The sequence below is a fragment of the Vulpes vulpes genome, chromosome 10 (assembly GCF_048418805.1).
Source record: "Vulpes vulpes isolate BD-2025 chromosome 10, VulVul3, whole genome shotgun sequence".
Classification (NCBI taxonomy): Eukaryota; Metazoa; Chordata; class Mammalia; order Carnivora; family Canidae; genus Vulpes; species Vulpes vulpes.
Window position 1 is genome coordinate 92,179,129 of NC_132789.1, and position 27,652 is coordinate 92,206,780.

The 27,652-nt window shown below is 35.3% G+C and overlaps 1 protein-coding gene across 4 annotated transcripts in view; it reads left to right on the plus strand.

Annotated features, from left to right (window-relative positions):
• The window catches only part of GRIA2 (glutamate ionotropic receptor AMPA type subunit 2), a 150,085-nt gene that overhangs the window by 53,431 nt on the left and 69,002 nt on the right, over positions 1–27,652 (plus strand). For all 4 annotated transcript variants that reach the window (XM_072724918.1, XM_072724917.1, XM_026008060.2 and 1 more), the window contains one exon: positions 22,181–22,420. In XM_072724918.1, coding sequence (XP_072581019.1) covers positions 22,181–22,420 — 240 coding nt within the window. The remainder of the gene's footprint in view (positions 1–22,180; positions 22,421–27,652) is intronic.

Sequence of the window (27,652 nt, forward strand, 5' to 3'; positions counted from 1 at the left end):
AAAATACCCATAAAGGAAATTATGATGAATGTGCTATTGTCTAAGTATTAAGTTATTTATAATATGGGAACTATAAATGCCAATTAAGCTAAGTTAAAATAACTCTTAATGAGCAAAAGCAATTTCTTTGATGCAAAATTCCATGTGAATCACTGGCATTATATGTGCAGGAAGTGTGTCTATTATGTCTTTGCCAGTTTGATTGTATGTGGAAATAAAACTGCCTAATGTCTTTAATGCTATTTTCTGTTTTCTAATATTTCCTTATTTTGTGACTTTCATTTCACAGATTTTGCTAATTTACATTTAGCTAATTTAACCTCATATTAGTTCCTTTGACCTTTGATTTTAAAAGTTATTAGAAATGAATATGCTTTTTGTAGTAAATTAAAACACTCACATCAGTATTTTTATGGAAAACCAGTCAAATCTTTACCTGTAAAATAGAGATAATAAGATTTATATTATTACCCTGCGATTGTAGTGTAAGGTCAAAGAGATACTGAAAGGAGACATGAAATCAAAGAGATATGAAATCCTTTTCCAAAGGTGAAGGTTTAGAGTTGTCATTAATTAATAATTAATAACCTAGTTTCTTTTTTTTTTTAAGAGTTTCTTATTTATTCATGAGAGACAGAGAGAGAGGCAGAGACATAGGCAGAAGGAGAAGCAGGCTCCCTCTGGGGAGCCTGATGTGGGACTCCATCCCAGGACCCCAGGATCAGAACCTGAGCCAAAGGCAGATGCTCAACCACTGAGCCAACCCTGTGCCCCTAACCTGTTTTTTTTTTTATAATAAATATTCATTCTTGGATGATACTGGAGAGTTTTTAATATTGTAGCATCAGTATAACACATTTACATTTAATGAAAAGCATAGAGATTTCTGCGTAAAAGTGGGTCTCGGATTTCTGTAACACAAAAACACCTCGACATTTATCAGCTTAAGTGTTTGTAAGTGGAGTGACCCAGAAGTCACTTGACAAGACATAATTATGAATCTTCTGAAGCTCAGGTTTGAGAGAATTTGATATTGTGTGAGAAGGAGAACTGGGCCAGCTAGCGCACTTAATTAACCAGTCAGTATTTATTTCTTAACATAGCTTGGTTGTTACTTTATTGAGAACAGAGAGAAAAAAAAAAAAAAAAAAGACACCACTAATTAGGACACTGCAAATGACGTTAAGCTCTCTCTGCATCGACTTTGGTGGATTTACGTTTGATAAGATGTGTTTTCTGTTTCACATCTGATCCTTGGCGACCTTAACCAGGTTTTTTATAAGTCCCGATCTCCAAAGCATCATTATTCATTTAAGTCATGTTACTAAGTATATCAGATGTATTAAAAATTATACAGCCTATTACAGCAGACATCCCTATACACAACACCCCACAAAGGAAATAAAACATCACTAATAAGGTTGAAATCCTTGAGCCTCCTCCACTGCTATATGCCCTCACTGTCGCTGTCTCAAATTTGATGTTTCTCATTTCTATAAATTTCATTATATTTTTACCAGTCATACATTTGCTTTTTAAAAAGAGCATAGTTTCTTTTAGCTTTATGTAAGCAAATGAGCCATCCTTGTAACTTGTTTTTTTTTCATTCTCTCACACTTGGTTTTTTGTATTTGTAGTTCTAGATGGAAATAATGAAATTAAAAAATGAAGCTATTCATTCTCACTGCTGTGTGGTAATCTATTGGGTTCACCACAGTATGTGGTGATGTTTTGAAGGATGTGTTCATTGTTCTGGTGATACAAACAAAGTAGACAAATATTTTATACGTCCCCTGGTGTGCATGTTCCAGGGCAAATGCCTAAAAAAGAGATTATTGCTGGTGTGTATTTCTTCAATGTACAGAACCTTGCCCAATTATTGTTTAAAGTGATTATATCAATGCACGTATGTATGACTACTGTGTCGGTTCTGTTTTTTATATTTTATCATTTCTTGGTGTCATGCGACTTGTCACTTTTGCCAATTTATGGATACATCAAGTTAACTCACTTTGTCTTAATGAAGATTGCTTGATTTTCAGTGTGGTTGAGCATTTTTAAATTTTTGTGTATGTCTCCTATGTCCTTTTTTTTTTTTTTAAGATTTCATTTATTCATGAGAAACACAGAGAGAAAGAGAGGCAGAGACATAGGCAGAGGGAGAAGCAGGCTGCCTGCAGGAAGCCCAATGCAGGACTGGATCCTAGGACTCCGGATTACGGCCTGAGCCAAAGGCAGATGCACAACCACTGAGCCACCCAGGCATTCCCTATGTCCCTTTCTTAATGCAATATTTATTCATGTCATTCTTAATTTTATATTGGGTTATATTGGGCTACTTTTCTTTTTCTTAGTTATTTGTTTCTTAGTTACATATCGAGATTTTTATTTATTCACTTTCACTTATCTTGGTGGCAAATACCTTGGCCAATGTTACGGCTTGCCTTCTTTTTCATTTTCTTTTTTTAAAGATTTATTTTGGAGAAAGAGAGAGAGAGTGTGTGTATGTAGTGAGGAGAGAGGCAGAAGGAAAGAATCTTAAGCAAACTCCTTATGAGCGCAGAGCCCAGTGTGGGGCTTGATCTCACAACCCTGAGATCACAACCTGAACCTAAACCAAGAGTCGGACACTCAACCAACTGTATTATCCAGGTGCTCCTGCCTTTATTTTCTTTGTGGTGTTTTTCATATACATTTTTATAAAAACTTTTAAAGCAGTTGAGTTTATAATATTTCCCTTTATCATTTTTGCTTGTGTCTTGCTTAAGAAATTTTTTTCCTACATTCAGTTTATAAAGATGTGGCCCTATAGTTGTTGTCTGACTTCCACTGTACATCTCTGTGTCAGTGTGCTCCAGCATTTTACAGTTATGGCCACCAAGTCCTTAAAAAAGTTAAGTGAATCATCGAAAGCTGTAATGCATATTGTGTGGTCTGGCTCCAGTTAAATACTATTTTTTCTATGATACATGTTTCCTTAATGGAAAAAGATTATCTTGCTTATATCTTACATATTTTATAAGATCTCTTCAAAAATTTGGGGACATTGGGTTAATTTTTTTCTCATTAAATAGATACTTTTATCTTATTTTTAAAACAAGACAAATACCATTGAGATTACAAACATTTTGTTGAATGAGAAGGCTCTACATTTAGTATTTTTTCATGTTGCCTTAGATTTCTTTATCCCATATAACTTTTTGGATGTTTTAAGTAAATATGTGTCTTTTAATTTTGATTAGATATTGGGGGTATGTTGCAATGACAACTAGAATGTTGAGCAGAAACACAAGTAAAATTTTAGGGTGAAATAAGGAAAAGTCATCTACCCCTAATAAAATATTTATTTATTTTTGACCTTGACCTTTTTCTACTGCTTCATTGCTAACCCAGGTGTGAAGTGGCAAAAAGTAAATTGGAACTCTGCTTTGATCAAAGCGGAGAAGGCAGCAAAGATTTGATTTAGAATTATATTAGTCTGGTCATGAATCTTCTGCTTGAAGAAAAATGGTCTCCCTGAATGTGGGCTTTTTTAAAAGATATAATTAATTAATTTTTAGTTTTAATTTTAATTCCAGTTAGTTAACATACAGTGTAATGTTAGTTTCAAGTGTCCAATATAGTGGTTCAACACTCCCATATAACATCCAAGGCACTCCTTAATCCCTATCACCTGTTAAACCGATGCCTTCTGCCCCCTTTCCCTCTGGTAATGATTAGCTTTTTGTTTTTTTTTTGTTTTGTTTTTTTTTAAGATTTTATTTATTTGAAAGAGAGAGAGAGAGAGCATGCACGAGCTGGGGGAGGGGTAAAGAGAGAGGGAGAGAAAAAAGCTGACTCCCCTCTGAGTGGGAAGCCTGACGTGAGGATGGATCCCAGGACTGTAAGATCATGATCTGAGCCTAAGTCAGAGGCTTAACGTACTGAACCACTCAGGTACCACCATCAGTTTCTTCTTATAGGTGATGAGTCTGTTTCTTGATTTACCTCTCTCTTTCTCTGTTTTTTCCTTTCCTCATTTGTTTTGTTTCTTAAATTCCACATATGAGTGAAATTACGGTATTTGTCTTTCTCTGACTGACTTATTTCGCTTAGCACTATACTCTAGATCCATCCATGTTATTGCAAATGGCAAGATTTCATTCTCTTTTAAGGCTGAATAATATTCCATTGTATATATGTGTGCTACATCTTCTTTATCCATTCATTAATTGATGAACACTTGGGTTGCTTCCATATTAAAAGATATAATTTAAATATGTTCCTTAAAAACTTTCCAGAACATGTTGGCAGATTGAATTTAAATTTTAAAATGTAAAAAAAGAAAATTAATTAATTAAAAAAAAAAAACCTTTCCAGACAACATGGACATAAATAAGTGCATATATAATAAAAAAATGCCTTAGGTTTTAGTACCTGAGCATTGCTGAAAGTAAAGTCAGTGCCCCCAGGGTGCTATGTTCTATTTATGAAAATTAATCCACTTGTTACAATTGTTTAGAGATATCAAATTCATAAAACTTTGCTTAATTAATTGATATAGTTATGGTGATTATATTAGGCAGATTCCTGCCATGCTCCATTTCATTTTGTGATGGATGTAGATACACAGATAAGAAAACAATATATCAGTTATTGAAATCAAAGATTTTTAAGAAGCCCTGGTTACGTGACTAAGTTCCTATATATTTATCTTCACTTAGTTTGTTACCTCAAGGTCATTTTCTTGTGACTTGTTAGCAGAAAAATTATAGTAAAGATAGAATATACAAATTATAAATATCTATAAATAAAATTTCTAGCTGCGTTATTTAACCTATTTGGATGTCTTTCATAGGGTAACATGCAAGTACACGCACACACTCTAGAGGTCCATACATTGAGAATATATATTAGTGAAATAAGTCAATCGGAGAAGGACAAACATTATATGTTCTCATTCATTTGGAGAATATAAATAATAGTGAAAGGGAATAGAAGGGAAGGGAGAAGAAATGGGTAGGAAATATCAGAAAGGGAGACAGAACATAAAGACTCCTAACTCTGAGAAACGAACTAGGGGTGGTGGAAGGGGAGGAGGGCTGGGGGTGGGGGTGAATGGGTGACGGGCACTGAGGGGGGCACTTGACGGGATGAGCACTGGGTGTTATTCTGTATGTTGGCAAATTGAACACCAATAAAAAATAAATTTATTATTTTTAAAAAAAAGGCTGGAGAGATAATTTTCCTTAATACCTGTTTGACTTAAGATATCTATCACCACATCATTACTTTGGAATTCATTTTCTCATCTATTGTAGTATGTTTCCCTGTTTTTCTTGTGCTACATTTCTAGTTAGTTCCAGACTATCTGGGTTCAAATTCTAGCTCTACTTTAACTAACTGCGTGAGCTTGGGAAACAGTCTCTCTGTATGCCAGTTTTTGGGCGGATTAAATGACTTGCTATATGTAAGGCCTAAGAAGAGTTTCTGGCACATAATATTTTATCTAAGTGTTGGTTATTACTTCAAAGAATAATGGTCATGTAGAGATCAGTCTCATTGTACCCATTTCCAAGGCTTTTTTGTTTGTTTGTTTGTTTGTTTGTTTTTATTGCAGTCCAGTAAAGCATGGGTTCTGGTTCTACAATGATACAACAGTAATATACACCATAGTATAACAATTTACTCAAAGGGAAATTTTATGTTATAAAAAAAAACCCACTATATAACTTCACAAATAATTTGGTAAAGTCCTGTCAAATTGCATTTGTTCTAGTGTTGCTGAAAATTCTTTGAGAGCATAAAATATGCTGCATAAAAGAAAATTATACTCAAAAAAAGAGAAAAGAAAGTTATACTCACCCACACACATATATAGGTCTCTCCCTTCCTCATTAATATTTTTGGGCACTTTGCAAGATTAGTGTTCCTAAAAGTACATCCTTGGCTGGTTACACTACTGCTGTCTACTATGTTACCCTGGAAGGAGCAGACCAGCCATTTAGTGCATATATTAATCCAGAAATTATGCCTTAGTCTTCCACACTTCCATGCTAAGACTTACTTTATATTGTTCCCATTAATAAAAGATTCATTGTTATCCTTGCTGGGTATGACCAGAACATTATTCTTAACATTTAAAAAAATCAGAAAAGACTTTTTGATTCTTTAAAACATTATTTTAGAAGTTAAGGTCCTCCCCACATGGTTTGTTTTCACAGCAGAATTTGTTAGGGACCTGGCAACTATCTAGGGCCTCTGAGAAAGGCAGGCAACCAAACCAAGGGGTTCGGACTCCAGTATAGATTTTTGTTTCTGGTTTATGTTTTGCCATTTGCATTTCATTTAGCCACCTTAAAATTGTCAAATCTCCCATTTACTCTGATTTATGTACAAAATTACATGTGCTCTCTAGAACAAGGCATCCATTCATTGAGATATCTTTGAAATGATGGCTTTAACTGAATTCATATGTGCCTGTTTTCAGTAATCCTATGCAGCTGAAATCACGTTAAGTATAAGATATATATATAATATTTATATTTTTCCTTGCAATTGGCTGTCTTCTACCCATTTCTATTTTTCCGGCTTTGTTTTCAGAGAAATTAGTTATTACAATAGTAATTTACACTGAACTTTTGTGCTGTCTTTCCTGAATGCCTCTTTTTCAGCTGCTCATTCATTGTCCACTTGCTTTCATCACCCTGAATAGTTTTTCTCTATCTTCTGGCTCTTACTAATGGAGTATTATTGCTTGGTTAATTAACTTTTCCTTTGCCTTGTTGCACCTATGGTATGCTGGGAGTAGGGTATGAATAATTTTGGAATCATATTGATAATGACTAAATATTGATTTATATAACTTGTGTTATGTTTTCTCACATATTTTTTCATTCTGTGTGGACTGCATAGTAAACTGAGTGGAAAGTTGGAAGAATTATTCATACAATATGTGGGCTTTTAAAAGCCATTGTAGTACGGGAAAGAAAGAATTATGAATTGTATAAAAGAATTGAATTTTATATATTGATCAAGTGTATCAGATGATTATTCAAATTGCCACTCGATTTTCATGGCATGGAAACCAGATAATGGTGTATACTTTTCAATTTATTATTAATTTTAGACATGTAACAGAAATACAAAAATAAGGAGAAATGATATCTCATGGTAGAATGGTCCAAAGGTGAGTTGGCCAATATTCTTACAAAAATAATAACTTTCTACATAGAAAAATCTTAGAGAATCAACCCCAAATTTCATAGAACTGATAAAAGAGTTCAATAATATCATTAGTTATAAAAGTGTATTTTTTTGAAATTTAAATTCCAGTTAGTTAACCTACAGTATAATATTAGTTTCAGGTATAGTGATTCTTCACTTACATACAATACTCAGTGCTCATCACAACAAGTGCCCCCCTTAATACCCATCATCTATTTCACCTATCCCCCTTTCACCATGGGTAGAAGAAATAAATAAACATTTTTCCAAAGAAGACATACAGATGACCAGCAGACATGAAAAGATGCTCAACATCACTCATCATCAGGGAAATAAAAGTATTTTAAAGCAGATAGCTTTCTTATCTAGTGGCAATATCTAATATAGAAATATAAAGAAAAAAATTCTGACAACAATGGTAATAAAGCTACAAAGTATCTAGGGATAAACTTAGAAGTATGCAAGGTGTGAATAAAAATTCATAAACCATAAACCAGTTCTGTCAATACATATTGGCTATCTAGCTAATGATGTTGTAAATGTTAATCTCTGCCAATTAATGTGTTTCGATCCAACCCTAACCAAAATCTGGAAGAGAGAAATGTAAATCAGTAGGTAGGAAAGCTTTGCAAAATTACACTGAAAGCTATTGGAAATGATTATTTTTAAAAGGAGGAATAATTAAAATACTTGTTTCCTTCTTGAGATATAGACCTAAGTGCAAAAGAGAACTTGGATATGATAAAGGTACCATTTTAAAATTGAGAGGAAATCAGGGCATCTGGGTGGCTCTGTGGTTAAGCCTGAGCCTTTGGCTCAGGTTGTAATCCCAGGGTCCTAGGATTTAGTCCGGCATCAGACTTCCTGCAGGGAACCTGCTTCTCCCTCTGCCTATGTCTCTGCCTCTCTGTCTGCGTATGTCTATCATAAATAAATAAATTAAATATTTTTAAAAATTAAAAAATAAGTAAAATAAAATAAAATTGAGGGGGAAATCAATAAAATTAAATTAAAGGAATTGGAATACTGAATATCCATGTAGAAACAAAGTCAGTCTACTTTGCATAACATCCAAATGTTAGTATTAAGAGAATTAGTTATGACAACAATAATCATTAAATCAAACATATTTAAAAAAAAAAAAACTTAGGATGGATATCCTTATTACACTAGACACAAAATCTAGGCATTGTCAAGGAAAAGACTGAATATTTGGTTATAAATATCATTATTTTAAAAAATATTTTATTTATTTATTTGATAGAGAAAGAGAAAGAGTGCACTCATGAGTTGGGAAAGTGACAAAGGGGAAGGGAAATGATCCCAAGCAGACTCCACACTCAGCATGGAGTCCTATGCAGCGCCCAGTCTCATGATCTCATGACCCTGATCTCATGACCTGAGCTGAAACCGAGTCAGCAGCTTAATTGGTTGAGCCACCCAGGCACCCCAACAAGTATCATTATAAACAAAATGCAAGACCAAAGGGAAAGAGAAAAAATACGATCTTTACATATAAAGGCAATTAAATGTATCAAAATTTAGGCAGTAACATGATAGTAAAAAAAATATGCAAAATATAGGAATAGACCATTAAAAGTTAAATATATAAAAATAGGTGCACTTTCTCATTAATGATGGAAATCCACATTTTTCTGTTTACCAGAGGGGTGGTGAAGAGATTCATACAAACACACACAGCTAGCTGGTCAGTGGCAAAATCTGGATTGGGACCCGTTTCAAGACCTGTCCTTCCATTGCTTTTCTCATGACATCACAGCTACCTTGCAATTACAATGCTGTCAATGTCTAGCTTTTTCTTTAATGGTTTAAAGGCAAGATATGGAGGCCCAACTGCTTGGATTTGATCCCGACTGTATCATTTTCTAGAGATATTACCTCAGAAAATCGTCTTTTTTTTCCAAGTTTTTTAAATCTGTAAAATGTATAATGTCAGGTCCCATGTATATATGAGTTTTAAAAGAATCATACTTGAAAAACTCTTCTATCACAAGGGTACAAAACCTAAATTGTCATTTTAATTTTTTTTTATAAGATTTTATTTATTCATTCATGAGAGACACACAGAGAGAGAGGCAGAGACATAGGCAGAGGGAGAAGCAGGCTCCATGCAGGGAGCCCGATGTGGGACTTGATCCCTGGACTCCGGGATCATGCCCTGAACCGAAGGCAAATGCTCAACCACTGAGCCACCCAGGCATCCCTAAATTGTCATTTTTAAAACAGCATAGAATTGCTATTGTCACATGGTAGATTGGAAAAAATTAAACGGGTAAGAACTATTGGCTGTTGATGAAGAACACCAAAAAATAAGAATTTCTTTTTTTTTTTTTTTTTTGTTTATGGGATGTGAACTGGTACACTGTATTTAGGTGATGATTTGATGGCATTGATAACATTTTATTCAGCATAATGTTCAAGCAATTCCATTGTCTTATCTTTTTTTATTGAATAATAGTTGACACATGGTATCCCATTAGTTTCAGGTGTCCAACTTAGTGACTTGATGAGTTTATGTGTTAGGCTATGCTTACCACCAGCGTAGCTACCATCGGTCACCATGCAACACTAATATGACACCTTTGGCTATATTCGTTATGATATGCCTTACATTGCCATGACTTTTTCTTTCATAGCTGGAAGCCTGTGTCTCTTTCTCTCCTTTACCCATTTTGCCCACCTCTTACTCCCTTCACTCTGGCAACCATCAGTTTGTTCCTTGTATTCATATGGCTGATTCTACTTTTGGTTTATTTATTCATGTTTTACTTTTTTGACTTTCCACATATACGTGAAATCATAGGGTATTTGTCTTTCTCTGACTTATTTCAGTTAGTTTAATGCCCTCTAGGTCCATGCATGTTGTCACAAATAGCAAGATCTCATAATTTTTTATGATGAGTAAAATTCCATTGTGTATGTGTATAAGTGGTTGTGTTTGTGTGTGTGCCACATCTTTATCCATTCATCTATTAATAGACACTTGGATTATTTTAATATTTTGGCCATAAATAATGGTTATAAAGTATATAAGTGATATAAATAATGTAATAAACATAGGGGTGTGTATATCTTTTTGAATTAGTATTGCCATTTTGGGGGTAAATACCCAGTAGTAGAATAACTGTATCATTTGGTATATCTATTTTTAATTTTTTGAGGAACTTTGTACTATTTTCCATGTGGCTCCACCACCAATTTACATTCTCACAAGGGCTCCTTTTTCTCTGCATTTTCGATAGCACTTTTTTCTTATCTTTTTGATGCTAGCCATTCTGACAGGTATAAGGGTTATTTTATTGTGGCTTTGATTTGCATTTCCCAGATGATTAGCGATGTTAAGGAACTTTCCATATATCTGCTGGCCGTCTGTAAGTCTTCTTTGGAAAAGTCCCCTCAGGTCCTCTGCACGTTTATAATTGGATTATTGAGTTTGTTTTTTGGGTTTTTTGTTTTGTTTCATTTTGTTTTGTTTTGTTTTTGTTTTTTTGGTGTGGAGCCATATAAGTTCTTTTTGTATGTTGTATTTTGTATTATATCATCAGATATATCATTTGCAAATACCTTCTCCTATTCAGTAGGTTGCCATTTCATTTTGTTGATTGTTTTCTTCGCTGTGCAGAAGCTCTTTATTTTGGTGTGGTTCTGATAGCTTATTTTTGTCTTTGTTTTGCTTGCCTGAAGAGGCATATTTAGAAAAATGTTGCTAAGTCCAACGTCAGAGAAATTAATGCCTATGTTTTCTTGTAGGATATTTATGATTTCTTGTCTCACATTTAGGTCTTTAATCCATTTTGAGCGATTTTTGTGTATGGTGTAAGAAAGAGATCCATTTTCATTCTTTTGCATGTAGCTGACCAATTTTCCCAGCACCATTTATTGAAGAGACTGCCTTTTCCTTTGTATATTCTTGCATCCTTTGTTATAGATTAATTGACCATGCAAGTGTTGGTTTATTCACAGGCTCTCTATTCTGTTCCATTGATCTATGAGTCTATTTTGTGCCAGTACCATACTTTTTTGATTATTACAGCTTTGTAGTATATCTTGAAATCTGGAATTGTGATACCTTTAGCTTTGTTATACTTTTTCAGGATTACTTTGGCTATTCAGAATTGAATAGCCAATACACATTTTAGTATTATTTGTTCTAGTTCACTGAAAAAATGCTGTTGGCAATGCCATTTTTAATCATCTGTCCTGCAAACATGTTAGCACGGGTGCACAAAGATGAACATGCAGAAGTGGTTGCTGCAGCCTTGCTTGTGGTAGCAAAAATTCCTGATAATCTAAATATCCTAGTTAGGGTGATGAAATTGTGATGTACCCAAACCAGGGAAAACTAGGGAATAGTTTAAAAGAATGAACTAAGTCTGTATCAGCATGGTAATTTCTTTATTAAATGTCAGAGTGAGTTATGGGACTATTCTGTGCTCTCATTAATTAAAAACATAACAATCAGAAACAAACGAACAAAATCAACTCTAACTAGAACCGCAGCTGTGGAAGTATACATGCCAAATGGTTGTTAATAGGAGTTGCTTCTGGGAAAAGTAGGGAGTAAAGGGGAATTACAGCCTTTTAATGAGTATACTTGTTTAAATTTGTGTAAGAGTTTATTCCTATTATTTCTGAGTTATAAATGTTTTATTTATGTTATTAAGATAAATTAAGGGCCAAAACATAAATAAATTACTGATATTTTCTTGGGGAAACTCTTTTCACACCGTTAGTTCTGTACTTGCCCCTCTTACTGAAGTGGGTATAACAATGAAGCAAAACCTCTGGACAATGTTCGAGCAAAGCACCATGTTCCATTAACAAACATTAGGGCATCAGAACCAATGCATCAAGTGTGAATGAGTCTATTGTGCTAAAGTTAATTCCTCCAGTTACTTAGCAATTTAGGAATGTAGGCTAATGGCCCAGAGCATTTCTTAGTACATTTACATAATTGCTTGTTATATGATATTCAAAAAATTTTTCTTCGTTTAATAAACCTTTATGAGTTAACATATAAATGCTGAGGCATATAAGTAGAAACCCTCTCACTTGCCAACAAATGGATGAGCAAGAGAGTCCTGTGAGAGCTTCAGAAACACTTTGAACCATCCAAAAGAAAGAGAGTTATCAGATCTAATTTGAGAGCATCCAGACAAGGAAAACAATAAAGTTCTATCTTTTCCTTTTTTTGGATCTCACCTAAAAGAAAATCCTTTTAAGTAGTAAAGCCTTCTAGTTATTTGAAAATTTTTTAAAATTAAAAAAAAAAAAAGACATCGCAAAAGCTGAAAATTTTTTTTTGTACTGAAATATCGTTAAATCTATATTTGGCAAAAACATAGTCCTTCAATTTTATACATTATAATTACAAAAAATAAGAGACGTGACATTTCTGTAGCATCAAGACCAAGAGTGGCTATGGAGCCTCGGGTATCTCTGGTAGGCAAAAGGCAGAGATAGATGTGAAGTAGAAAAGCAAAAAATTGAAGGAAGAAACAGGATAAATGGAAAGGAGAAGAAAAATAAAAAGAAGGAAGAATAAAAAGAAAACTAATAAAACTTGCAGAGAATAGTAGAATTTAATCTGCAAAAAATTATCATATCTCACATTCAGTTTTATAGGAGCTAAGTTTGCGATGAATAATAAATATGCACTACCTGACATTTTGTATAATTTTTCTCTTTGATGTTTGGCCATACAGGCCCAAGTTTGAGCTCAATGGGACCTCTGAGGGCACTGAGACATTTGAAGCTGCAATTTGCCAGAAGCATACAGCTGGCTGTGTCACAAGTGGGATTAGATGCCAGGCCTCGAGACATTCAGCCTGGCATTCTTTATCCACAACATTCAAATCACATCAGGTCATGCAGTGCCCAGAATTTACATAGAGCATAAGCTGAGCAAGAATTTGCAGAGAGTAGAACTCTGCGAATTTATGAGGAGGAAATACATGTCCAAGGAATGAAGAATGGGTCTATCTTTTGTGAAATAGCATCTTCTATAAACAGAGGTAATTCTCTTTCGTTTATGTGTCCAAAACCCATCATTAAAATTCACATGAGAGTTATTGCCTATTACTGCCAGTACTACCATTGCTTCCTATCCCCAATGATGAATGAAGCCAGAATAAATGTTATTGATTTTCTAAAGCTGCATATAATATGGGCAACAGCAATAAACTTATGACATTTCACCTCACTCAGCAAACATAACAGGAAGGTCAGGAAGGATAAATGTTTGTTAGAGGGAAAGAAAAAAAATCTATTATTACAGCTTCATAGTCTTCTACTACTGAGTGATGATGCTGCATCACATTTAATATTTATATGAAAAATGGGATCACAATATATGCAAAAGAGAAGGAATTTATCATAGTAAAGGTTTGTGGCAGGGCTATAGGAAAAATCATCAGTGAGGCAATTTATAGAAAATGTCATTGTGGTGTCTGTGTATTATTCTTCACATTTTCTTTAAATCATTTAGTGTTGTATTCGATAGCTATATAGTGAATGTCTTCACTGGGAATTGTGCTGGTGTCTGAGGAGCAGGAGCAGGAGTAAATGCTTTTGAAGAGATGAGAGTTTTGTCAGAGGTGCTAACTGCCAGCACCAGAGTGGGAGATCCTTCCTGTCCATTGACAGTAAAAGAAGGTGCCCACATAGATTTGTGAAATTTAAAATAATCTCATTAGTGAAAAGTATATAGTTTTACTCCACCTCATTGTGAGAATAGACTATTGTATTTACTTAGATTTTCCACGAAGAAAGGAAACTGTAGTTTTGTTTTGTTTTTTAACATGGAAAGCTAATGTCCATGTGCCATCTGTTACAATTACCTTTTTTGAAGGAATACTTGTTGTTTATGATAAGTTTCCAAGCATGAAGAACTCCATCGAATTATATAAAGAAGACATTTGAGACTGTGAGAACACCTGAGGGCATTTTCACGTGCAAAATGTATTATTGGACGTATGTCCAAGACAAAGAAGTTCGCCTCATTCATTTAGCTGTCCAAGTGCATCCTGCACCATTTATTTTTTAAGATTAGTGACTTCACCTCTCTGTGCAAATACTCCAGTATCAAATATATTTTAAACGCTTAAAATAATAAAATTTCACAGATGTTCCAAGAATTATCTTCTTATACTAATGATCATGGTGTTTGTATGTTTACCTATTGTGAGAATTAAGAGACGAAGTTTCATGGGTAATTTTACATGAACACCAGTTAGTTTGCAGTATTATAGTGAAGGATGAAAAATACTGTCTTGACATGATTACCCCAGTACCAATGGAAATGAAATTTCATCATAGGAAGCTCTTTTATATCTTCGTTATCCATTTGGTTCAGATCACGTATTTGTCCAACAAGTATTAATGATGGACTTGTGAAAATTCCTGAATTGTGTATTGCAGAGACTACAAAATCCCTATGGTTGAATTTCTGTGATTAACACAGTTATTTCATGATTTATATTTTCCCCAGCATTTCTCTCTATATTATCTAACTTAAACTTTAAACCATTCCTTCAATTTAGGCAGGAGAGGAATTAATTCTCCTCACTCAGTAGACTAGGAAATAAGCTCAGATTCAATGATTCCTCCTACCAGAAGACCCCAGGATGAAACTGGACTTCCAGTTCAGGTATTCTTATTTTGCTTTCACACTGAACCTTGCTCTCAAGGAGATTAAAATCACCCTTCCCCACTGACCCCCCCCCCCCAACAAGCTCACTCAAACATATTGTACTTCATACTGTACCTCCCATGAGAAAGGGGTTCATAATCGGGAAAATAATAATTCAATTGATGGTAAACAGGACAGTCTTCATGGAAGAATTGGTGTTTTATTACATGATATTTAACAAATACCTGCTGTGTGCCAAGTATGTGATATAAACAGCACTTCATTCTCTGCTTTCAGTTAGCTCAGAGTTCAAGGGCAAAGCCAGACAATTATAACTCAGGCTAACATGCAGAAATGCAGATTGCTTTAGAACCCCATGTAAGAGAGGCATGTAACTCAGGCCACACAGCGCAGCTAACATCTGACTACTATTATGTATGTTATTCTCTAAGTAGTAGGGGGACATCAATGGATTTTAAGCAAGAGAATTTTTTTGTGCCATGATAAGGAAGAGATTTATTTTAAAGGGGACTATTTGGGTAGTTATTGCAGGTATCCAATCAATAAGTGTTTGGGGACCATATCTATGAAGGCAAAGATGGGGGGCTGGAGAGGGCAGATTTGAGAAGTCAAAGGGGCAGTATTGATGACAGTTTGTATGCTGGGGATTAAGGAAAGGAAGAAGTCCGGAGTGAGCCTCACATTCGGAAAAGATGGGTTTTATATTAATACATGAACACTTGCTTTATGGAATTGGTGAATTTTACACTAAAGAAAGAGGACAAGTAAAATCCTGGTGCATGATTAATAAATAGTCAATATTAACATTGATTAGAACATGGAATATGTAGGGAGGTCACAAGAGATTTATATGGAGCTTCCTAGTTGTCAGTACTGTTGCAGCTAATTTTTTCTTTTCTTTTTTTATAAGATTTTATTTATTTATTTGAGAGAAAGAGAGCACAAATGTGGGGGTAGAGGTGCAGAGGGAGAGGGAGAAGCAGACTCCCCGCTGAGCACAGTCCAACATGGGGTTCTATCCCAGGACCCTGAGATCATGACAAGAGCCAAAGGCAGATGCTCAACTGACTGAGCCACCCAGGTACCCCTCATATTTTCTTTAATTCTAATCCATCTCATAGGTGGATGGGTATGTAACATTATTATCCTCTGTTACAAATGACCAAACTTAAACAGGGTGAAATAAAGTAACTTGCCCATCCAAGTCCAACTAAATAATAGCAACACCTGGATTCAATCCCTGGTTCTCAGGGTTAGCCTGTACAATTGCTAGATCTAAGGTCAGAACTCTAAGGTCCTTGACTAGAGAATAATAACTTCTCTGTGGTATTTAATATTTGATATTGAAGTTATTGGCTTTTAGACAGTGTAAAACAGTGTTAAATATTTTATGTATTTTTTTCTTTTTTGTCTTAATTTTAGAAAACTCACACGCGGTCTTTCTTGAAAGAATTAAACATTTTAATTAAAAATTATACCAGCAAGGAAATAAATATGAAATGATCTTTAAAATATGTCTTCAACATTAATCGTATGCAGTGTATGTATTCAGTATATTTGCTGCATAATAAAATGCAGTGGACTTACAGTACATATTTTCTCAGGAATTAAGCAGGTAAAAGGAGACAACTCTGGTGGTTGTTCAGTTTGGGAACCATTGTACCAAAAGTTGAATTTGACCTTATTAAAAGGGATGAGATCACTAAGATATGTAAAGAAAGAAGACAAACAATTGGAAGACAGATCCGTGGAGAATTCCTTTTATGTAGTATGCCTTAGGACGACTAATATAACAAAAGTATGAATTGAAGGAGAGAGGAGGTTGGGACAGTTCTGGTTGGCAAAACGAAGGAGAATGAAAATGAAGATGCAGATACAAGAGACGCATAAGGAGTATAGTATATGAGCTTCACAGAAGTAGGGACCCAGCCTATCATACTTAATGTTGTTTCCCTAACACCTAGGACAGTACATAATCAGTTCTCAAAAATACTTGGTTAATGTGGAATGAATGAAGTAGAATAAAACAGAGACGGTTATAAGTGTTACAAAGAGGACAAAGAGGAGTAATGCATTAATTATTCTGAAATATGGAAGACCAATGGTTACAAGAGTTAGGGTGCCATGAGCAGAAAGGGAAAAAACAATCAACACAAACTCATGTTTTGTAGGATAAAATTTCCAGGATTTCTTCCTCCTGTTTTTATGGATATAGCTGAATGATTGGGAATTAAACATTTTTCCAGTGGGTGATATTGGAGGATGAGAAATTGGAGCTAAGGTAGCAATTCCAGCTAACGTGGACAGTATCTTTCCTGTTTGTTTTGGCAGTTTCTAAGCCTAACATATGCTTATCACATCAAATGTTCACAGCAAGAGTTTGTTCAGTAAGTAAATAGACAAAGGGAGACAAGTGAGATGCCAATGAAGTTTTGGGAAGCATGCATAAAAAGTTGAATTTGACCTTGTTAAAAGGAATGTGACCACTAAGAGATAAGGTGTAAAAAGAGAAGAAAAGACAATCGGAAGACAGATCCTTGGAGAATGCCTTTTTAATTTGGGATGTTAAAAAAAAAAAAAAAAGATGAGAGTGAAAGATAATTGGAGGGAGAGTACCAAGATGGTATGATTTTACATTGGCAGCATTGTGGAGAAGGGATTGGAAGAGAACAAGCCTAATAGCAGGAGAGAGAGAGAGAGACAGAGAGAGAGAGAGAGAGAGAGAGAGGAGATCAAGCAGCAGGTTTTTGATTAATAAATTCAGAGAGGCTAAGAAAGCTTGATCTGAGAAAAGGATGATTGGATTTAGTGTTGAAGAGATCTCACTGACAAATGATAGGGAAATTTCAATAGAAAATCGGGGTCAAAGTTTGCAAGGGGTTAATGTCAGAAGTTTAGTGAAGAGGGAAGAGATATTTTCAGTGGGCTCCAGATTTTGAAGTCAGGATTGCTTGGTGATGCAGCTTTTATCAGACTTTGCACAAGCTGCAAAGGGGCTCTCACCATTCCTGCTTATGAAGCAGCCTATGCTGTTTCGTTGAAGTGAATGGCAATTTAGTATTAAATAAACGTAAAACAAAAATAAATCATGTCCTGTTCTTATTTTGCCTTTCTACTAAATAACCATGCAAGGTTCTCCAGACTGTATCGAGTATGCTACATTAGCAGCACCAATGAGCAGAATGACCCCAGAGAAAAAGATGAGAGGTGGATGCACTATCAGCATTGTTATTGGCTTATATCATCTGGGCTTGTAATAAAAAGTGGAATAATCAGCAAGTTACTTACACCCAGGAGATGATGATTTCTGCTGTTTGACCTAAAGTGTCTTTTAAAAGGACTTCCCTTTGCTGAGTTTCTTGAAGTTAATATTAAATATTTTATTAAAATAGGATTCAGTAAGAGCATCTTTACCTTTGCAATCAGTTTTGAGTCTTAAGACATGAATGCAATTCTAATATTCATGAGCATCATCATTCAGAAAGTTATAATAGTGTTTCATAAGGCAATTGTATGGGCCATAGACTTAGAATTGAAATTTGATCCTTTTTCTTCCTTCCTTTGCCTCCAGAGATGACGTAGGAAAAGAATGAATATATATAGAGGGTGTGTTATTGCCTAAGTAATTTCGGAAAGCTATCATTGGAATTATTTCCACCCCTCATGACACATTATTTGGTTATTCTCAGTGATAGTAAATCTTCTCTTTGAAGATGATATAAGTTAGGGAAATGGCTTTAAGGTTTGGAGGGATAGCTGGGAAAGAAGTTGAGCTCACAATGAGCAATTTAATTTCTAATGGAGTGAGGAGTAATTCTGAAACAATCCACCTAAGATTCTTATGTATTGTGTCAATTGGGGCATGTATCTATGCTATATTGGGGAAAGCATTAGTGTTGGCATGTAAAAATACCCGTGTATTTGGGGATGGAATGTTAGAAGTGTAGCACTAAGGTTTTTTATTTTTGTTTTTTGTGGGTTTTTTTTTTTGCTTTTTGTTTTGTTTTTTTTTTTGTTGTTGTTGTTTTTGGTTTTTTTTTTGTTTTTGTTTTTTATTTTTTTTGTTTTGTTTTTTATCTTGAGATGATCACTGCAAACTGGATAAACAAAATACCTCAGTTCAGGTCAGCATTCTGACTGATTCCTGGTTGTAAATCTCAATGATATTCTTACCGTGCTTGGGGACAGGGACAGTGATTGACCCAAGATAAAGAGAAGGAGATGAGCAAATGTTGACCAAATGACTGTTAATTGTATGTGCAGAAAGGGACAGTAAGAGAGAAATATCTAGGGAAAAAAGGAGATATAGACAAATAGACAATTGAATATGTGCCATGAAGAGGAAAAAGGAAGAAGGAAGAAGGTTTGGAAAGACCAGGGATAGTCAGGAAAGAAAGACCATGGTTACAAAATTATGCCCATTGGGGAATTACCAGAATTGCCTGGAAAAAAAGTGCCTTTTGAATCAGGTGAATTGTAATTTCTTGTGAAGTTTTGTACAGCTTGTGCCTGTTGTTGGGCCGAAGCCAAGTGTTTCCAGATGGCCACAATAGCCAGGAGGCCCCTTGACAACTCACTTCAGAGTCTAAAACAAATGGAAAATGAGAGGTATGGCTCCTTATTCAGATTGTCTATGCATTCAAACAGGACCGTCCTTCATTAAGCATTTTGCTGATGTTGTGGCTGCTGTTCCCATCACAGAAGCCATTTCACTTAAGATGAGAAGAAGAGATCTCATTAATAAATCATATCACCTGATATTCCTATACTGTTTAGGTGATATGCCAACGCTTCATGGGAAATGAAATAAAATAGACCCGGAGAGAATTCTATAGCAATTTCCCCTTCACATGTGTAATATGGAATCATCATAATATGAACAAACTTAAGATTTAAGATGTACATGTCAGTACACATATATCCATGTATAAAATAAAAAATTACCCCAGAATTTGCCTAGAAGAGTTTTAACAATGAAAGGGTTTTTGTGTGTGTGTGTTTAATTTTTTTTTTTACTTCTATGAAGAATGAGCCCAGTCAAACACATTGATATTTTCAACTTCTGTACTCAGACAAGGACAAAATGTGAACATGAATAAAGGGCGGAAATCTCATCTCTATTTTATGTTAAAGTTTGAAATAAATGTAAAGGAATACATTCAGTTGTTTCCTGAGATATATGAGACTACTCCACAGAAGATGGGTAATACAAGAGGAGATGCCAATTGATATATTACACAGATAAAACCTAGAGATCCTAGAAAACTTATATTAGAAAGACAGAAGTGAGTTGAAGATTAGTAAATATTTAAAGGAAAATGGGAACATTTGATAAATAAAAGGCACTCAAAGAAATAGCCCATCTTGCTTCCCTTTCCTTTCATATCATTTAATACTTGCTGAAAACTATTGCCTATTATTTATTGATTGTCTGGAATTGGTTATTAGAATCTGTATGTATTGTAGCAATGCTCATATTCATGAAGGAAATCTATTTTTCTACAGATATTCTATTTTTGTAAAGGAAATAAAATAAGTTTGCATTGGTTTTATCCTTTAAATGGGATTAATTAATTTGAAAGGATGCTTGGTATTATGCTCTGGGTTGTTAGATTATGTTACTGGATTGCTCATTTCATTTCCTCGGATTGAAATGACTCTGGAGATTTAAAAACACATCAGCTATTTAATCATTTAAAGCTATGTGGTTGACCTGAATTGGTAATCTTCAGCATTGTGGTATGGGTGGTTTCAGACATGGTTTCAGACATTTCAGAAGAATCAATCTTGGACAAGGTCACACTGACTTCTCAGATATTTTCAGATTTGTGTTTCAAAAAATTATTTTTGGCTATATTGTAGAGAATCGAATGGAAAGAGAATATTGGGTGAAGGAAGAAAGTTGGGCAGGTATCACAATAATCCAAGTGAGAATAGGAGTATTATCCATTAGTAAAAAACCTGGTCTTCAAATCCAGATGCCTAGGTTTGAAGACAGGATCTTTTACTTGTGCAAATTTGGGCAAATCACTTAATCTGGTGTTTCAATTTTCCTATCAAAATTCATATTTGGGAATAATAAGAGTTCCTGCCTCAAAAATTTTCATGAGAAATAAATGAGTTTACATACCATCGATCATGCCAGGCACAAGGCGAGTACAATATAACTATGGACTGTTAATGAACTCAGATAATTGGGATGGAGATACAAATAAATGGACCATATTTGAGTATATTTAGGTATTAGAATAAACAATAATTAATGATAGTCTGACTATGAGGAGGGGGTAGGAGAAGGTATTATCATGGACCATTTACTGAAATAAAACTATTAGATGGTAAGGGAATGTGGAGTGAAGGGGACTTTTAAATAAAATATTATATTTTTTAAAGAATTATGGTGCTAAGTCAAAATATTTTGGTAATATTCTTTGTTTTGTATGGGGTAGAACATATGAGTAAGGGAAGTCCATGAAAAAAATTAAAATTAGGAGTTCTGAACTCCATTTAATTGCTACTTGACTGAGAGGCCCAAGGTTAGAGATCTCTTTCTGGTGCTATGTCTCTTTGGGTATGATGTGAGTCTTGCATCTAAGTTTTTCTTAAAAAACTTGTGGTCAGCATTAGAATTCTTCATAAGCACTCTGACCTTCTAGTATGAAGCCTCATGGGCACAATAAATCCTTTTAAAGACTCAGATATTAGAGAGAATGAGATATTATGAATATGTATAAATGCGAGGTAACTTTAATTTGTTCTTCTTAAAACTAATGATTGTTACTTACACTTTTTTTAAAAGATAAATTATTTGAGAGAGAAAGAAAAAAAAAACAGTGTATGCATGCAAGTGGGGGGGAAGGGGCAGAGGGAAGAGGGGAGGCGCAGCTCTTTAAGCTGACTCTCCATTGAGCACGGAGCCCACACTGGAGCTTCATCTCATGACCTCAGCCGGAACCAAGAGTCAGATGCTCAATGCTCAATGAAATTGAGCCACCCAGGCACCTCTACACTTTTTTTCAATATGGTTGTCCTAAAATAGATTTCCACTTACATGGTTTGTTAAAAAATAATGCATCTGTTTTCTTGTAGTCAAAATTGCTATTTAATGCTTTGTAGTTCTTTGAATTCCTCAAAGAGAGTCCTACATAAATAAGTGCCCGTACATCGGATGGATCATTGATATGAACTTTATATTTTTTCAATTTATTTTATATTTCATATAAAAGGGCATTAAGTTTTAAGCAAATCTGTGTAATTGTATGTCAGTTTCAATGATTTATCCTTTCTATTTTTCCTATTCAGTCTGCTCCCAGTTTTCAAGAGGAGTCTATGCTATTTTTGGATTTTATGACAAGAAGTCTGTAAATACCATAACATCATTTTGTGGAACGCTCCATGTCTCCTTCATCACTCCCAGCTTCCCAACAGATGGCACACATCCATTTGTCATTCAGATGAGACCCGACCTCAAAGGAGCACTTCTTAGCCTGATTGAATACTATCAATGGGACAAGTTTGCATATCTCTATGACAGTGACAGAGGTAAGTGACAATATCCCTCTGCCTTTGTAACGGGTCAAATTCAATGCCTACACTTGATACTTATGTGTGATGTTATGGAGTTACACAGTATGTTGAAGTCCAAGGGTCACTTGACTTTTTTTTTTCTTTTCTTTCTTTCTTTTTTTTTTTTCTGTGTAAATGAATAATGCAATTTTAAAATAGGAAATAGAATTTTTTTAAAAAGTTGTGAACGTTCAAAGATATAGACTCTGTCAACCCAGTGCCCAAGTGTTCAGTTGTAATGTAAATAGCATTTGCTGACATCAGCAGCTAAGACCCTACGGTGACTACATTACTAGTTGAAGGTCCGTGAAGTGGCTGCCTTGAAAATTGATTTAAGTAAAATGTGAATAAATATACAAATAAGAACTTCTAGAGAAATGTGTAGTGATTAAATATTTTCATATGCAAACGCTTTATGAGGCAAGTATGATCATTATTAACCTTGCTTGAAAATGACATCCCTGAATCTCAAAGAAGTTAAAGGATTGATCATGATCCCCTTGAACAGCTGGTACAGTTCGACCCAGTTCTTCTGACACCAGAGTCACGCTTTTTTATAATTCTAGGTTTATGATGAGATGCTTTGATTAGCATACTAATTGGATAAAATCTTGGCTCATTATACTGAAATTATATTTTCAGGGGGAGTTGCTTCCTTCATGTTTCCCGTATCTCTTTTGCGAAGTTTGGTGTTAACAAACCTGCTTGAAGTATGTCATAGAATCCCAGCTGTTCTTTTTTAATTTTGTTTATTTATTTATTTATCTATCTATTTATTTATTTGTGTATAGTTGACACACAATGTTACATTTGTTCCAGGTGTACAACATAGTGTTTCAACAACTCTGTACATTATGCTTTGCTCACCACAATTGTAGCTCCACCTGTCACCATACATTATTACAGTACCCCTGACTACATTCTTTATGCTGTGCCTTTTATTCCCATGACTTCTTCATTCCATACCTGGAAGCCCATATCTCCCATTCCCCTTTACCCATTTTGCCTGACCTACACCCCCCTCTTCCTCTGGCAGCTATCAGTTTTCTTCTCTATATTCTGTTTTCTGTATTTTACAGTTTGTTCTCTGTATTTATAGGTCTGGTTCTGCTTTTTTTTTTATAGATTCTGATTCTGTTTCTTTGTTTATTCATTTGTTTTCTTTTTTAGATTCCTTATATGTGTGAAATCGTGGTATTTTTCTTTCTCTCTCTATCTCACTTAGCATAATACTGCCTAGATCCATCCATGTTGTAAAAAATGGTAGGATCTCATCCTTTTTTATGGGTGAGTGATATTCCGTTGTGTATATATCACATCTTACTTACCCATTCATCTATTAGTCAAGATTTGGGCTATTTCTATATCTTGGCTATTGTAAATAATGCTGCAATAAACATAGGGTGCATGTATCTTTTCAAATTGGTGTTTTCATTTTCTTTGGAATCTTGGCTGTTCTTAACTATTCCTGGCTCTGTGATTTGGCTTCAGGGGGTCTGTGTATTTACTAAATTTATACGAAGATTTTGTGCACACATTTGCACATGTATTTTTCTAAAGACAGTCTCCATAACCAAACTCAAAAGGGTTAAAAACCACTATTGTAAGGGTACCTAAGTGCCAAACTGGGCTTCCTTCAGCAGCTTACTTCCTGGAATATTGAAAGGTTCAAATGAAAGCCAAAGCCTGTTTCGACCAAGATAGGGCACCTTGTTAACCCACAAGGGCAGACAAGAAGAGAGCGAGCCGTCAATCAATTCTTCATTGATTAGTTTGTAATCATTTGCTGCAGCAGTCGCATCTGGAGTGCTCAAGCGAGGTGTCTGATTCTCTGCCCTGTCCCCCTAGTCCCGGGGAGGAGAACACTCTGTGGAAAAGCCTGTCAGCACTCTACAAGCTGAAGAAAGCTGCTATGTCAACAACTTGTCCTCGCTGTTTTGAGAAGGGAGAGCATTGCTATACCTATGAGAAATGAAACACTACAACAGAAACTATCATTTCGGGAAAATAGAAATTGCAATGTGCTGAATGATTCCAAAGCACACTTACTAATGTGATTAAAGGGCTTACTGGGATCCCTGGGTGGCGCAGCGGTTTGGCGCCTGCCTTTGGCCCAGGGCGCGATCCTGGAGACCCGGGATCGAATCCCACGTCAGGCTCCCGGTGCATGGAGCCTGCTTCTCCCTCTGCCTGTGTCTCTGCCTCTCTCTCTCTCTGTGACTATCATAAATAAATAAAAATTAAAAAAAAAAAAGGGCTTACAAAACGGAGCTTATTCATTGACTTTCCTCTTGCTGTCTCCCAACTCTTTAGCACTCTGTTACATTAATAAAACTAGCCTGCAATCTGTGAGTATTCCTGACGCCTCTTTTACCCCCTCCATCCTGCTGCTGTGATTTCTGCCATCAAAATGTATTTTATCTTTATTCTTTGTTGTTGCTCTAGGCCCAGCCACCACCACGTTTTCCTTCTCTTGTCTCTCCATTTCCACACGTGTTTCTTTTTAATCCATTTTCCACCAAGTAGCTGCCATATGAAAATGCTCTTCGATGCTTTTCTGACCTTATCATTCTTTTGCTTAAAACACTTCTCATTAAAATGAAGATGAAATTGGGAATTCTTACCATGGCTCTAAGGTCTGATTCCTGCCAATTTATACTACAGTCTTGCTCAGTCACTAAGCTAAATTCATCTAACTAATCTTCTTTCACTGTCTCCAGATGCACCAAACCAAACCCTTTCACCTCAAATCTCTGCACATGCCTCTAGTTCTTTCTCTTCCTTCTTGGTTTAGCTCAGAGAGCATTTCCACAGAGCTGCCTTTCATACTGCTATTCTCTCTTAGATAAGTCCTCTCTTTTCCTATACAGTACTTATCACAATTTATAATTAATAGTAGTATCCATTCGTCTACTCAAGAACTGCTATTGAGCTCCTGCTGTGTTCCAGGGACTATTTTAGTCACACAGGCCAAGCATTATGTCTTTTATTTGTGCTCTGGATGTAAGCCCCAAAAAGGGAATGTCCCGGCGTACCCCCTTACACTGGGTGTCCAGTTCCTAACTATACACACAGTGCTTAAGGTAATGCTGGAACAGAGCTCATATTCAATAAATTGTATTACTAGGTGAATGAGTTAAGCCTCTGTATATTTTAAGTTTGAGATAATATGAGATCCTGAATCTTGCTGGCTAAACTAAAGGGTCAGAAGATGAATTCTCTTTCCTGTTTGACAAGGTTGAAGGTGGCATTTTTACTTAGGGGCATGCTTCACCCTCACTGTGACTCCCTCTAGGTGAACACCAACTTTTGAGAAAATTCATATAGGCAACAGCTGCCATAAATAGAAGAAGAGAAACTCTAGTATTTGAAGGAGATACTGAAGAAAGAAAAGCTCTGAGATATGATCAGGTGAAGATGGATGAGTGTATGTCCTTGTGAAAAGAACATGAAATATTTTGAAGTGATTTTATTGGATTCATTTTATCAATTGATTTGATTTGATTAAAGTAATTTATTGGATTGATTTTATACTTTGGAAATATGAAATGAAATTGAAGTGATGAGATAATTTCCACTCATGAAATTGTACAAATTGATTTAAGTTCATCTTTTGAGAGAAGGCTATTCGAGGTATGATATTCAGTATTATATAATAGAGCCAAAAATGGCCTTACGGACACATTTTCAAGGTATTATTAAATAGCTACTCCTATTTTAATATGCACAGTGTTATACTGGATCTGAAACTATTTTCAAAGGTATGTAAGACTCAAAATATTAGCAAAGGACTTGATCCTTATATAGTGTTTGCTTGGGATCAAGGAAGTGGGATTTTTGCTATCCAATTTTTTTTTCTTATTAGTGTCTTAATTTTTATAGCTGTTGCATCTTACTTAATTTAAAAAATTTATTGGTGTATTCATCGTGTGACTGGGTTTCTTTCCTTAGGTCATTAACTCGTCTCTGGTTCATTTCAAGAAAGTTCCTCCTTATTTCGTGTTATGTGATGAAGAGCATGCATCTTTGCTCCCTTTGTCTATGCTTTGTCCCTTTGTGCATGCTTTAAAAATAGGTTCCATGATTTCATCTCTCAGTTTATCCCAAATGCTTCAATTTCAAACAATTTGGTCCTGCCCTTGATATGGCACTCTCTCTACTTCCTGGATTTAATAGGGTTTTTTTTCAATCTTTTAAAAAATTATTTTAATTCCAGTTAGTTGACATACAGTTATATTAGTTTCAGATGTACAATACAGTGATTCAGCACCTCCGTACATCACCCTGTGCTCATCATGACAAGTGCATGTCTTCATCCCCATGACCTATTTCACCCATTCTGCACCCCGCCAACCTCCCCTCTGGTAGCCATCTGTTTGTTCTCTGTTGAGAGTCTAGTTAACTCTAGTTAAGGTCTGATTCTTTCTCTCTCTCTCTCTCTCTCTCTCTTACATTTTTCCCTTGCTTCTTTGTTTTGTTTACATAAGTTCCACATGTGAGTGAAATCATATGGTATTTGTCTTTCTCAGACTGACTAATTTGGCTTAGTATTATATTCTCCAGCTCCATCCATGTTGTTGCAAATGGCAGTCTTTCATTCTTTGTGTATTTATACACCACATCTTCTTTATGCATTCATCTATCAGTGGACACTGGGGCTGCTTCCATGTCTTGACTATTGTAAATAATACTGCCATAAATGTAAGGGTGCAAGTATCTCTTTGAATTAGTGTTTTGGGGGCACCTCAGTGGCTCAGTGGCTTAAGCATCTGCCTTTGGCTCAGTCATGACTAAGGGTTCTGGAATGGAGCTTTGCATCGAGAGGAGGTGGGTCAGCTTCTCTCTCTCCCTCTGCCTGTTGCTCTGATTACTTGTGCTCATTCTCTCTGTCAAATAAATAAGTGAAATTTTTAAAAAAGAACTTGTGTTATTGTATTACTTGGGTAAATATCCAGCAGTGCTATTGCTAGATCATAGGTAGCTCTATTTTTAACTTTTTTAGGAATCTTTATCAAGTTTTCCACAGTGGCTACACCACTGTATTCCCACAGTTCATAAGGGTTCCTTTTTTGCCACACCTTTCCCAACATCTGTTGTTTCTTATGTTGTTGATTTTAGCCATTCTGACAGGTATAAGGTGATAGCTCATTGTAGTTTTGATTTGCATTTCCCTGATGATCAGTGATGATGAAGATCTTGTCATGTGTC